The sequence below is a fragment of the Musca autumnalis genome, unplaced genomic scaffold (genome assembly GCF_047663935.1).
Source record: "Musca autumnalis isolate F117 unplaced genomic scaffold, ASM4766393v1 scaffold_4, whole genome shotgun sequence".
Classification (NCBI taxonomy): domain Eukaryota; kingdom Metazoa; phylum Arthropoda; class Insecta; order Diptera; family Muscidae; genus Musca; species Musca autumnalis.
Genome location: NW_027411977.1, coordinates 35699934 through 35712405, shown reverse-complemented (window position 1 = coordinate 35712405; position 12472 = coordinate 35699934). Strand labels below are relative to the sequence as shown.

At 29.6% G+C, this 12472-nt stretch overlaps 2 protein-coding genes across 3 annotated transcripts in view; one reads left to right on the top strand and one right to left on the bottom strand.

The window, feature by feature from the left end:
* The window catches only part of melt (ventricular zone expressed PH domain-containing protein melted), a 60590-nt gene that overhangs the window by 28492 nt on the left and 19626 nt on the right, over positions 1-12472 (top strand). For both annotated transcript variants that reach the window (XM_073980816.1, XM_073980814.1), the window contains exons 2-3: positions 10262-10483; positions 10888-11139. In XM_073980816.1, the coding sequence (XP_073836917.1) occupies positions 10379-10483; positions 10888-11139 (357 nt within the window). In that variant the 5' untranslated portion in view covers positions 10262-10378. The remainder of the gene's footprint in view (positions 1-10261; positions 10484-10887; positions 11140-12472) is intronic.
* The window catches only part of Exn (Ephexin), a 408096-nt gene that overhangs the window by 376251 nt on the left and 19373 nt on the right, over positions 1-12472 (bottom strand). The window lies entirely within an intron of this gene.

Sequence of the window (12472 nt, the reverse complement as noted above, 5' to 3'; positions counted from 1 at the left end):
CGTACTTATTGCGTACGAAAAGTACTAAATGGTACTAATTTGGATTTGGGTTAAGGAATAGAGCTGGGATCCTGAAATATAGAACAATGTTTACTGATGGAGTGTAGAATTGAGATAACTTTTTGAATTTCGTACTTATGTGTACCGAAGGTACTAAATGGTACTAAATTTGGTACAATTTGGATTTAGGTGAACAGATAAAGCTCGAAATTTGGAATTAAGGTTACTGTTGGAGTGTAGTATTGAGATATGGAGGTATGTTTGGAAATTCGTACTTAAAAGGTACTTGGATATAAATTGAATTCTGAAATTTGAAAATAAGATTACTGTTGGAGTATAGGATTGGGGTAGTTTCGTACGAACAGTATTAAATGGTACCAAACTTGGTATATGAATAAAGGTGAAATTATGAAATTTGGTCGCTGTTAGTGTGTAGGGTTGAGATATGGATGTGGTTGTGGATATATGTACCATAAGTGAACGAACGTTAATAAAATCCACAATATTTGGTTCGAATTGTTCAGAAAAAACTGTACATGAGTTTCTCGCTTGGGATATAGTTTTGGTTATAGCGATGTTATTTCTGAATAAGTATACATATTATAAGTACATAAATTGATATAGCTGGAATTTCGAATTTTTTATTAGGGTCTATCACCAAAATACGGAGTTTTTGAAATGCTTACAAATTCTAAAATTAGGTGTGGTGGTAGCTAAGGACTGATTTATCGAGTTGGTATTGGAAATAGGAAAAGTACAAAATAGTACTAAAGTTGGTGTTGGGCAAAGCTGGAATTGTATAATTAGTGTGCGAAAAGTACAAAAATGCAATAAATTTGGTATTGGGCTAAATAATAAAAGTGATTTAGTATTTATTTGTCAGGTTCACTGATAGAGGTGGTAGTACAATATGTGTACTAGAAGTATTAAATAGTGATAAATATTGAAGCACTGGTATTGAGAATATTAATGAAAATCCGCCTTTAATATGTATGAAATGTTTCTACATGTAATACCATGGATTTTTAAAAATGTACTGAATAGTGTACTACTGCTTTCATGTTAGCGCGAAGGCGGTTTCTAAATATGTAATGCACTGAAATCAAAAAAGTCAAACGTATCTATTCTGAACGTTTTACAAAGTACATTTGAAAACGTAGATCCATGGGATTATTGTTTTACAAGAAGGTTTTTATCCCCTCGAGAAAAAAGGCATAATTTTTTACAAGAAATCTACCAAATTTTTTTTAGAAGATTTTATTTTCATCTGATAGATTACACCTTGAGCTACTTTCTAAAAAAACTTTAAAAAAAGCTGTGAACGGCCAAACTTAAAATTTCGATTTTAACTAAAAATATGTATAGTTTTTTTTCAAAAATCCGTCAAAAAATTTTAAAAAGTCTCTCGCTTAAGCACGAGCTTGATAATCCCACATTTGAAGATCGGATCATCTGGTTTCGAGCTACAGTAAGCACCGCATTCCAAAATGTCATTTTGAGAAAACCGCGTTTCAAACTTCGATGCTACATACAAATCACAATCAATTTTCTATTTCTTACGCTCATATCTCAGCTAATTCTTGTCCAATGGACTCGAAATGTTTGCAAACATATTCTATTCTACTTTAAAATGTACTTTAAAATGAGCCAATAAAAATATTCGAATTTGTAACATTTGTGAGTGGTCATAACCCCTTAAGTAACATTTTTTGAATAAAGTCTTTCTACATGTTGATATCATAAATGCCGAAACTACAGATACTTTGGTTGGAAAATCTGGATAAAATCTTCATAATACCCGTACCGTCCTATAAAACGTGGACTGAAATTTAAAATGTGGGTCGCTGTTGATATGTAGAGGTGTGATAAAGTCTTTTTTGGAAATTCGAACTAATGGTATACGAGCAGTACTTAAATGAAATTAAACATCAATAAAAATAGGAATTAGTACATCAAAATTTTAAGTGTCCACCATTTTCATATTAAATATTGTTTATTTCTATATTATTCCCTTTCCGCATATATATATATATATATATATTAAATTTTATATTTTATATGTCATATATTTTTATGTTTTATATTTTATATGCTTAACTTTGAATTTTATATTTTTAAATTTAAAATTTATATTTTAATTTTTTTTACATTTTATACTTTTTATTTTATATATTTTTTTTATTTTATATGTTATGTCTTATATTTTCAATTGTATATAATATATTATATATTTTATATGTTTTATTTTATAGTTTATATTTTATGTTTTATATTTTAAATTTTTTATTTTATATTTAATTTTTTTATATTTTATTCTCTATATATTTGTATAATTTATATTCCAAATTCTTTATTTCATATTAAATATTTTTCATATTTTATACCTTTTATTTTATATTTTAAACTTTATATTTTATATTTAGAATAAAATTTTTATTTTATATTTTAAATTTTATATTTTATGTTTCATATTTTAAATTTTATATTTTTTATAACTTATACTTTATATTTTATTTTTTTATTTTTTATTTTAAATTTTATATATTTTATACTTTATATTTTAAATGTTATATTATATACGTATTTTATATTTATATTTTATATTTCAACTTTTATATTTTAAATTTAATATTTTTTTATATTTAGTACGTTATATTTTATTTTATATTTTTTAAATTTTATATTTTAACATTTTTTATTTTATATTTCAAATTTAATATTTTATTTTTTTTTTATATTTAAAATTTTATATTTTTTATATTTCATTCTTCATATTTTATATTTAAAATTTTAAATTTTATATTTTATACGTTATGTTTTATGTTTTATGTTTTTTTTTTCTATTTTAAAATTTATATTTTTTATTTTATTTTTTAAATTTTATACTTTATATTTAAAATTTTATATTTTATATTTTAAATTTTATATATTAATTTTTATATTTATTATATTCTAAATTTTTTATATTTTATACTTCATATTTTATTTTTTATGTTTTAAATTTTATATCTTAAATTTTTATATTTTATGCTTTAATTTTTTTATATTTTATGCTTTATATTTTAAATTTTATATTTTTGTACTTTGTACTTTATATTTTATATTTTGTACTTTATATTTATATTTTATATTTTAAATTTTGTATTTTTTATCTTTTATACTTTATATTTTATTTTTTATATTTTATATTTTAAATTTTCTATTTTAAATTTTTTATTTTCTATTTTATATTTTTTATTTTAAATTTAATATTTTATACTTTACATTTTATGTTTTATATTTTAAATTTTATGTTTTTTATATTTAATATTTAATTTTTATATTTTTTTATGTTTTATATTTTCAATGAAAATGAAAAATTCAAGCCGTCTTAGACTTCCCTGGTAAAACATGTTAGCTGCCGAAAACTTATTTGTATACATGCAAAGTAATAGTCTTACTCGATGTTCTTGTGATAATTTTCGAGTTCTCCGTTCCCCCCCATGTTTTTTGCTTAGGCAATGAAATTCTTTCCAAAACAATGTCGAAATTGTTTTGTACACAAATATCGCATTAATCGTTATCTTCCGTTGTTTTCCTCCAATTCTGCTTCTTTTGCGACATTTGTTAGCAGCTTTTTCTTCTGTTTTGTGTGGGGGATTCCCCACAGATATCAAATTCATTACCAAATATGTAAACACTAACAAACGACATGTGCACCTAATGAGGTTGGTTGGTGCTGCTACCCAACCCAGCAAACCAAATTTCGGATATTTGAAATCTGGGCACGATTTTGGAAGACATTTTATTCCAAATTCTGCTCGACTTGGGTGAGGGCTATTTTGCAACAATTTCTCTTCATTAAAAGGACATTTTTAATTTTTTGTTGGGTTTTCTCATTAAAAAAATAGCCTTACGAATTATCCAAGGTTTTCATTCAAAATTAGGTCCGAATTCGGAATCTCTCTGTTACAGAGTTCAGTTCAATTTCTCATGAAAATCTAGCCTGATTTTGGGATAGCTTAGTTTGCTGGGCGTACCCATAGAACACACCAATAGAAAAAAGTTACTAAAAGCTACAACTTTCAGTTTTCATTACAAAAAAACCTTTAACAAAATCTTCAAAATCGGCAACATTTTGATTCCACTCAATTCTTAGAATGATGTATAATTTGATCGTGCATGTTTCATTTTCAACACAAAAAATTCATTCATGAAATTACACTCTCATTAGCCATTAAAGATCAACATTTTAATTTCTTAGAAACAACATTCATCTCTATATTTTTCATATGGTCGCCCAAGTTTAAACGTTTTCTCGCTATTTTTTTGCGTGGGTCGTAATTTTATTATTTTTAGAACTAAAATGTCATTTAGCCGGTATTTTTATTTATTTATTTTGGTTTTTGCCAACTCATTTGAATTCCCTGAGTCTGTTTGTCTGTCTGTTGTTTGTTGGCATTTTTTTCTTGTTTGTCTTGTTGATCTTTGTGTGAGTGTAATTATCGTCACTGCGGATTAGTTAAATATTTGACGCTTTTCTTGTCGTTGTCAAAAGTAGAGAGAGATATAACTAGATAATGTGGAATGCCACTAATCCAAAATAGTTTTTTAGTATGTTTTACTTTTAGCTTATTGTTTTAGTGGTATTTGCTTAGATTTGCACATTCCACAGAAGACGAAGAAGATAATTTTAGCCAAGAATTTGTCCACAAAATATTAAGGAAATGCTGACATTAGTGGAAAATTCTTGCAAATAAACATGGAAAAGAATGTTTTGAGAGAGTTTTTTAGATGTTCAAATATTTAAATACACGTTCTGATGACCCATGAAAAAATGTTCTTTAAAAAATCCACGTTTGTGGCTCTGCTTGCAATTTAAAAAATCCACGTTTGTGGCTCTGCTTGCAATTTAAAAAATCCACGTCTGATGGCCTTTGAAATAATATTTTTTAAAAAATCCACGTCTGATGGCCTTTGAAAAAATATTTTTTAAAAAATCCACGTCTGATTGCCTTTGAGAAAAAATATTTTTTAAAAAATCCACGTCTGATGGGCTTGAAAAAAATATTTTTTAAAAAATCCACGTCTGATTGCCTTTGAGAAAAAATATTTTTTAAAAAATCCTCGTCTGATGGGCTTGAGAAAAAATATTTTTTAAAAAATCCACGTCTGATTGCCTTTGAAAAAAATATTTTTTAAAAAATCCACGTCTGATGGCCTTTGAAAAAATATTTTTTAAAAAATCCACGTCTGATGGCCTTTGAAAAAATATTTTTTAAAAAATCCACGTCTGATGGCCTTTGAAAAAATATTTTTTAAAAAATCCACGTCTGATGGCCTTTGAAAAAATATTTTTTAAAAAATCCACGTCTGATGGCCTTTGAAAAAATATTTTTTAAAAAATCCACTTCTGATGGCCTTTGAAAAAATATTTTTTAAAAAATCCACCTCTGATGGCCTTTGAAAAAATATTTTTTAAAAAATCCACGTCTGATGGCCTTTGAAAAAATATTTTTTAAAAAATCCACGTCTGAAGGCCTTTGAAAAAACACTTTTTTTAAAAATCCACGTCTGATGGCCTTTGAAAAAACACTTTTTTTAAAAATCCACGTCTGATGGCCTTTGAAAAAATATTTTTTAAAAAATCCATATCTGATGGCCCTTGAAAAAATATTTTTTAAAAAATCCACGTCTGATGGCCTTTGAAAAAATATTTTTTAAAAAATCCACGTCTGATGGCCTTTGAAAAAATATTTTTTAAAAAATCCACGTCTGATGGCCTTTGAAAAAATATTTTTTAAAAAATCCACGTCTGATGGCCTTTGAAAAAATATTTTTTAAAAAATCCACGTCTGATGGCCTTTGAAAAAATATTTTTTTAAAAAAACCACGTCTGATGGCCTTTGAAAAAATATTTTTTAAAAAATCCACTTCTGATGGCCTTTGAAAAAATATTGTTTAAAAAATCCACGTCTGATGGCCTTTGAAAAAATATTGTTTAAAAAATCCACTTCTGATGGCCTTTGAAAAAATATTGTTTAAAAAATCCACGTCTGATGGCCTTTGAAAAAATATTGTTTAAAAAATCCACGTCTGATGGCCTTTGAAAAAATATTGTTTAAAAAATCCACGTCTGATGGCCTTTGAAAAAATATTGTTTAAAAAATCCACGTCTGATGGCCTTTGAAAAAATATTGTTTAAAAAATCCACGTCTGATGGCCTTTGAAAAAATATTGTTTAAAAAATCCACGTCTGATGGCCTTTGAAAAAATATTTTTTAAAAAATCCACGTCTGATGTCCTTTGAAAAAAATATTTTTTACAAAATCCACGTCTGATGGCCTTTGAAAAAATATTTTTTAAAAAATCCACGGCCTTTGAAAAAATATTTTTTAAAAAATCCACGTCTGATGGCCTTTGAAAAAATATTTTTTAAAAAATCCAAGTCTGATGGCCTTTGAAAAAATATTTTTTAAAAAATCCACGTCTGATGGCCTTTGAAAAAATATTTTTTAAAAAATCCACGTCTGATGGCCTTTGAAAAAATATTTTTTAAAAAATCCACGTCTGATGGCCTTTGAAAAAATATTTTTTAAAAAATCCACGTCTGATGGCCTTTGAAAAAATATTTTTTAAAAAATCCACGTCTGATGGCCTTTGAAAAAATATTTTTTAAAAAATCCACGTCCGATGGCCTTTGAAAAAATATTTTTTAAAAAATCCACGTCTGATGGCCTTTCAAAAATATTTTTTAAAAAATCCACGTCTGATGGCCTTTGAAAAAATATTTTTTTAAAAAATCCACGTCAGATGACCTTTGAAAAAATATTTTTTTAAAAATCCACTTCCGATGGCATTTGAAAAAATATTTTTTTTAAAAAATCAACGTCTGATGGCATTTGAAAAAATATTTTTTTTAAAAAATCAACGTCTGATGGCCTTTAAAAAAATATTTTTTTTAAAAAATCCACGTCTGACGGCCTTTGAAAAAATATTTTTTAAAAAATCCACGTCTGATGGCCTTTGAAAAAATATTTTTTTAAAAAATCCACGTCTGACGGCCTTTGAAAAAATATTTTTTTAAAAAATCCACGTCTGACGGCCTTTGAAAAAATATTTTTTTAAAAAATCCACGTCTGACGGCCTTTGAAAAAATATTTTTTAAAAAATCCACGTCTGATGGCCTTTGAAAAAATATTTTTTAAAAAATCCACGTCTGATGGCCTTTGAAAAAATATTTTTTAAAAAATCCACGTCTGATGGCCTTTGAAAAAATATTTTTTAAAAAATCCACGTCTGATGGCCTTTGAAAAAATATTTTTTAAAAAATCCACGTCTGATGGCCTTTGAAAAAATATTTTTTAAAAAATCCACGTCTGATGGCCTTTGAAAAAATATTTTTTAAAAAATCCACGTCTGATGGCCTTTGAAAAAATATTTTTTAAAAAATCCACGTCTGATGGCCTTTGAAAAAATATTTTTTAAAAAATCCACGTCTGATGGCCTTTGAAAAAATATTTTTTAAAAAATCCACGTCTGATGGCCTTTGAAAAAATATTTTTTAAAAAATCCACGTCTGATGGCCTTTGAAAAAATATTCTTTAAAAAATGCACGTCTGAAGGCATTTAAAAAAATACTTTTTAAAAAATCCACGTCTGATGGCCTTTAAAAAATATTTTTTTAAAAAATCCACGTCTGGTGGCCTTTAAAAAATATTTTTTAAAAATTCACGTCTGATGGCCATTGAAAAAATATTTTTTAAAAAATCCACGTCTGATGGCCTTTGAAAAAAATATTTTTTAAAAATTCACGTCTGATGGCCATTGAAAAAATATTTTTTAAAAAATCCACGTCTGATGGCCTTTGAAAAAAATATTTTTTAAAAAATCCACGTCTGATGGCCTTTGAAAAAATATTTTTTTAAAAAAATCCACGTCTGATGGCCTTTGAAAAAATATTTTTAAAAAATCCACGTCGGATGGCCTTTGAAAAAATATTTTTAAAAAATTCACGTCGGATGGCCTTTGAAAAAATATTTTTTAAAAAATCCACGTCTGATGGCCTTTGAAAAAATATTTTTTAAAAAATCCACGGCTGATGGCCTTTGAAAAAATACTTTTTTAATAATCCACGTCTGATGGCCTTTGAAAAAATATTTTTTAAAAATCCACGTCTGATGGCCTTTGAAAAAATATTTTTTAAAAAATCCACGTCTGATGGCCTTTGAAAAAATATTTTTTAAAAAATCCACGGCTCATGGCCTTTGAAAAAATACTTTTTTAATAATCCACGTCTGATGGCCTTTGAAAAAATATTTTTAAAAAATTCACGTCGGATGGCCTTTGAAAAAATATTTTTTAAAAAATCCAGGTCTGATGGCCTTTGAAGAAATATTTTTTAAAAAATCCACGTCTGATGACCTTTGAAGAAATATTTTTTAAAAAATCCACGTCTGATGACCTTTGAAAAAATATTTTTTAAAAAATCCACGTCTGATGGCCTTTGAAAAAATATTTTTTTAAAAAATCCACGTCTGATGGCCTTCGAAAAAATATTTTTTTAAAAAATCCACGTCTGATGGCCTTCGAAAAAATATTTTTTAAAAAATCCACGTCTGATGGCCTTTGAAAAAATATTTTTTTAAAAAATCCACGTCTGATGGCCTTTGAAAAAATATTTTTTTAAAAAATTCACGTCTGATGGCCTTTGAAAAAATATTTTTTAAAAAATCCACGTCTGATGGCCTTTGAAAAAATATTTTTTAAAAAATCCACGTCTGATGGCCTTTGAAAAAATATTTTTTAAAAAATCCACGTCTGATGGCCTTTGAAAAAATATTTTTTAAAAATCCACGTCTGATGGCCTTTGAAAAAATATTTTTTAAAAAATCCACGTCTGATGGCCTTTGAAAAAATATTTTTTAAAAAATCCACGTCTGATGGCCTTTGAAAAAATATTTTTTAAAAAATCCACGTCTGATGGCCTTTGAAAAAATATTTTTTAAAAAATCCACGTCTGATGGCCTTTGAAAAATTATTTCTTAAAAAATCCACGTCTGATGGCCTTTGAAAAAATATTTTTTTAAAAAATCCACGTCTGATGGCCTTTGAAAAAATATTTTTAAAAAAATCCACGTCTGATGGCCTTTGAAAAAATATTTTTTAAAAAATCCACGTCTGATGGCCTTTGAAAAAATATTTTTTAAAAAATCCACGTCTGATGGCCTTTGAAAAAATATTTTTTAAAAAATCCACGTATGATGGCCTTTGAAAAAAATATTTTTTAAAAAATCCACGTCTGATGGCCTTTGAAAAAATATTTTTAAAAAAATCCACGTCTGATGGCCTTTGAAAAAATATTTTTTAAAAAATCCACGTCTGATGGCCTTTGAAAAAATATTTTTTAAAAAATCCACGTCTGATGGCCTTTGAAAAAATGCAAAATATTCTTACAAATAACGTGATTATCTGCCATAGGATGAAAAACACATTCTTGTTAGAAGCCTTTGGCAAGTCTAAAAATAAATATCCACAAAAATATTTTTTTGTGGTATGTCACATCAAATCGAATCGAAAATAGAAATTGAAGCTGCAAGCGCAACAGTTCTCACGCTTCTATTTGCATCATTTTGCTGCACCTATAGAAGACTCTTGTGTTTTTGTTGTTGCCTTGCCTTGCCTTCACGGTAAGTGAGAAGACACGTCTTGTGGCGTTTAACGATCATTAAGATGTCGTTCATTGTCAATTTTATTTATTCTCTCTCAAGCGATTTTTTCGCCAGTCAATGCGAACAACAAATGACAGACAGACAGCTTGCTAGACATTTGAAAAGACAAACGGATGGATGGTCGAACGTAAAGACGACAACAATGTTGTTAACTGGTAGCAACTTGACTTGACTTTTTGGTCTATTGCCAATATTTAGGAAAACAAAAAAATTGATGTTTTTAGTTGTTGTTGCTGCCATTTTCGCGTCATTTTTACTTTGCCACAGAATAGTTGTTGGCGTTTGTGTTTGTATCGCGACAAACATTTGTTGATGATTCTCATTTTTTCCTTTTGCCAGTCGCAAGCAAAAGGTGTGCGTTTTGTTCTTTTTATTTTGGTTTCTGGTTATCTTATCTTTATGATACACGTTTATTTTGTTTTACATGTACAAACTTCCTCCCCCAAACCCCTGCCTACCGGCCGAAATTGATTTTCATTACCAATTTGCCTGTTTTTACACTAGACAACGATTTTAACACAATTTTTTCATCGATATTGTTTTCTTTACAGATAATTTTTAACACGATATGAAAGAAAATGCCAATAATCTGTAATACCCCATGCTGGACCTGACATAAGACATATATTTTTTCTATAAGAATACGACGAATAAAACACTCCAGAAAAATGCATGAACTCTTCACAAAAGTCCTCTCAAAACGTGATCTTTCGCGGGCAGGTGATTTATTTTCAGTACCTGACAATGATATTGTCAATGATATCACCGATGTGGTAAGTCTGCCTCACACCTATTTTAACCAGTGTTCGAAAATAAACACTATGGTATCGTACCGTACCGGAACACAAACACTAAAAATAGTTTTAGTGATACTGTACCGGAACACAACGATAATCGTAGTGTACCGCATGCCGCAGTCGGAGCACTACGATTTTTAGTGTTCCGACTGTGGTACCCAACGTTTTTAGTGTACCAAAATGTGGTACACTACGTTTATCGTTGTGCTCCGGAACAGAATCACTAAAATATTTTTTAGTGTTTGTGTTCCGGAACAATAACGCTAAAAATATTTTAGTGATACTGTACTCGGAGCGGTACCCTGTGTTAGTGTACTGTTTATTTTCGAACTCTGATTTTAACCTACATTTTTTTTCATTTCTCTTCTTTTCTTTTTCAGCTCTCCGACATAAATGCCATCATCTCATTGGCGGATTATTTAAAAAACAACAACGATCAGTCTGTGGTGGAGATATGTGTAACTCGTGTTCTATCCTGTATACGTGAAACGAAAACAGCCGAACGTTATTGTGCTGCACTTATCGATTTACTAAAGACCTGTCTTCTATGGAATCTCCAACCGAGCGGCAGTAATAAAGAGGATCCGCCTCATGCGAAAATTGCTGCTGACATAATATCGAGTATATTTTTGGTGAGTATAAAATAAACTAGGATAGAGAGAAGACCATAAGAAAAACCCTTGGATGGCCCTTTGGCAATAGAAGACCTCAAGATGATTCTCTTACTATTGAAGTCCTACGGAAGGAACTTACGGTACTTTCTGGCAAAGACGACATCTAAAAAGTCTTCAGCCTATAAAGGACTTACACGCTCTCTAGCCTATAGGATACCTCTAAAAGGTACTCTTTTTATAGAAGGTATTTAAAGGTAAGACGACCTTTTAGATATCTTCAATATAGAAGGCCTCTGGTCCCACCTATAGAAGACCTCTAAAGGTCATTTGCCTATAGAAGATTTTTAAATATATTCTGTTTAACAGGCTTTTATCTACAGAAGGCCTTTAAAAGGTCTTCTTCTGTCTATAAAAGACCCTAAGAAGATATCCTTCTTTCTATAGAAGGCCTTTAGATGGTCTCGTTCTGTCTTTATAAGACCTTTTAAAGGTCTCCTTCTGACTCTAGAAGACCCTTAGGAGGTCTTCTGCATATAAACGACTTTAAGCAGATGTCCTTGTGCCTATAGAAGACCTTAAGAAGATCTCCTTCTTCCTATAAAAGACCTTCAGAAGGGCTTCTGCATATAGACGACATGCCGCAGTTATCCTTCTGTTAAAGCAGACCACTAGAAAAACTTCCTCAGTGAACATGTATTTGTATTTGTTTCGTTTTTCTGTGCTGGGAGAAGCATATCCCGGAATGTCTGCTCCGGATTCTTTTGGTCCGTGCCGGGACGGAGGAAAACCCAGGACCAATATATTTGGGCTCGGTTTGTCACATTCGCATCTTCACCCATATCCAATCTTTAAGGGACTTGCCCACGACACGACACGGGACTACGATAAGGACTATATTGCTGCATGCTGCGCGAACACAGCCTCCAGTGAGTCGTCGTCGCCAGATTACGAAACTCCCCCGCAGTGCCCCCAACAGCAGCCGCACGCGCATCATTTAACACCATCCGTTGTTGTTCCAATCCCAGAAAATACATCCTTTTTGCAATTTAATTGCAATGGCTCCGAGGTAAGATCGATGAAATAGTGGAATTTATGAATCGGAAGAAGATCAAGGTCGCGGCAGTGCAGGAAACCATGCTGAACAACGTAATAAGGAAGGATCGCACCAGAAGTGGACGTGGGGGAATAGCTTTCCTTTTGCACCTATCTCGCTTGAGCCTGCCTCTAACGACCCGTACATGGAATGTATGGGGGTAGCAGTCAGGTGTGGAATTGCCGAGATAGAGTTGCTGAACGTATACATCCCGCCGAGAAATAGCTGTATCTCAGATTATAAGCCTGACATTAATGC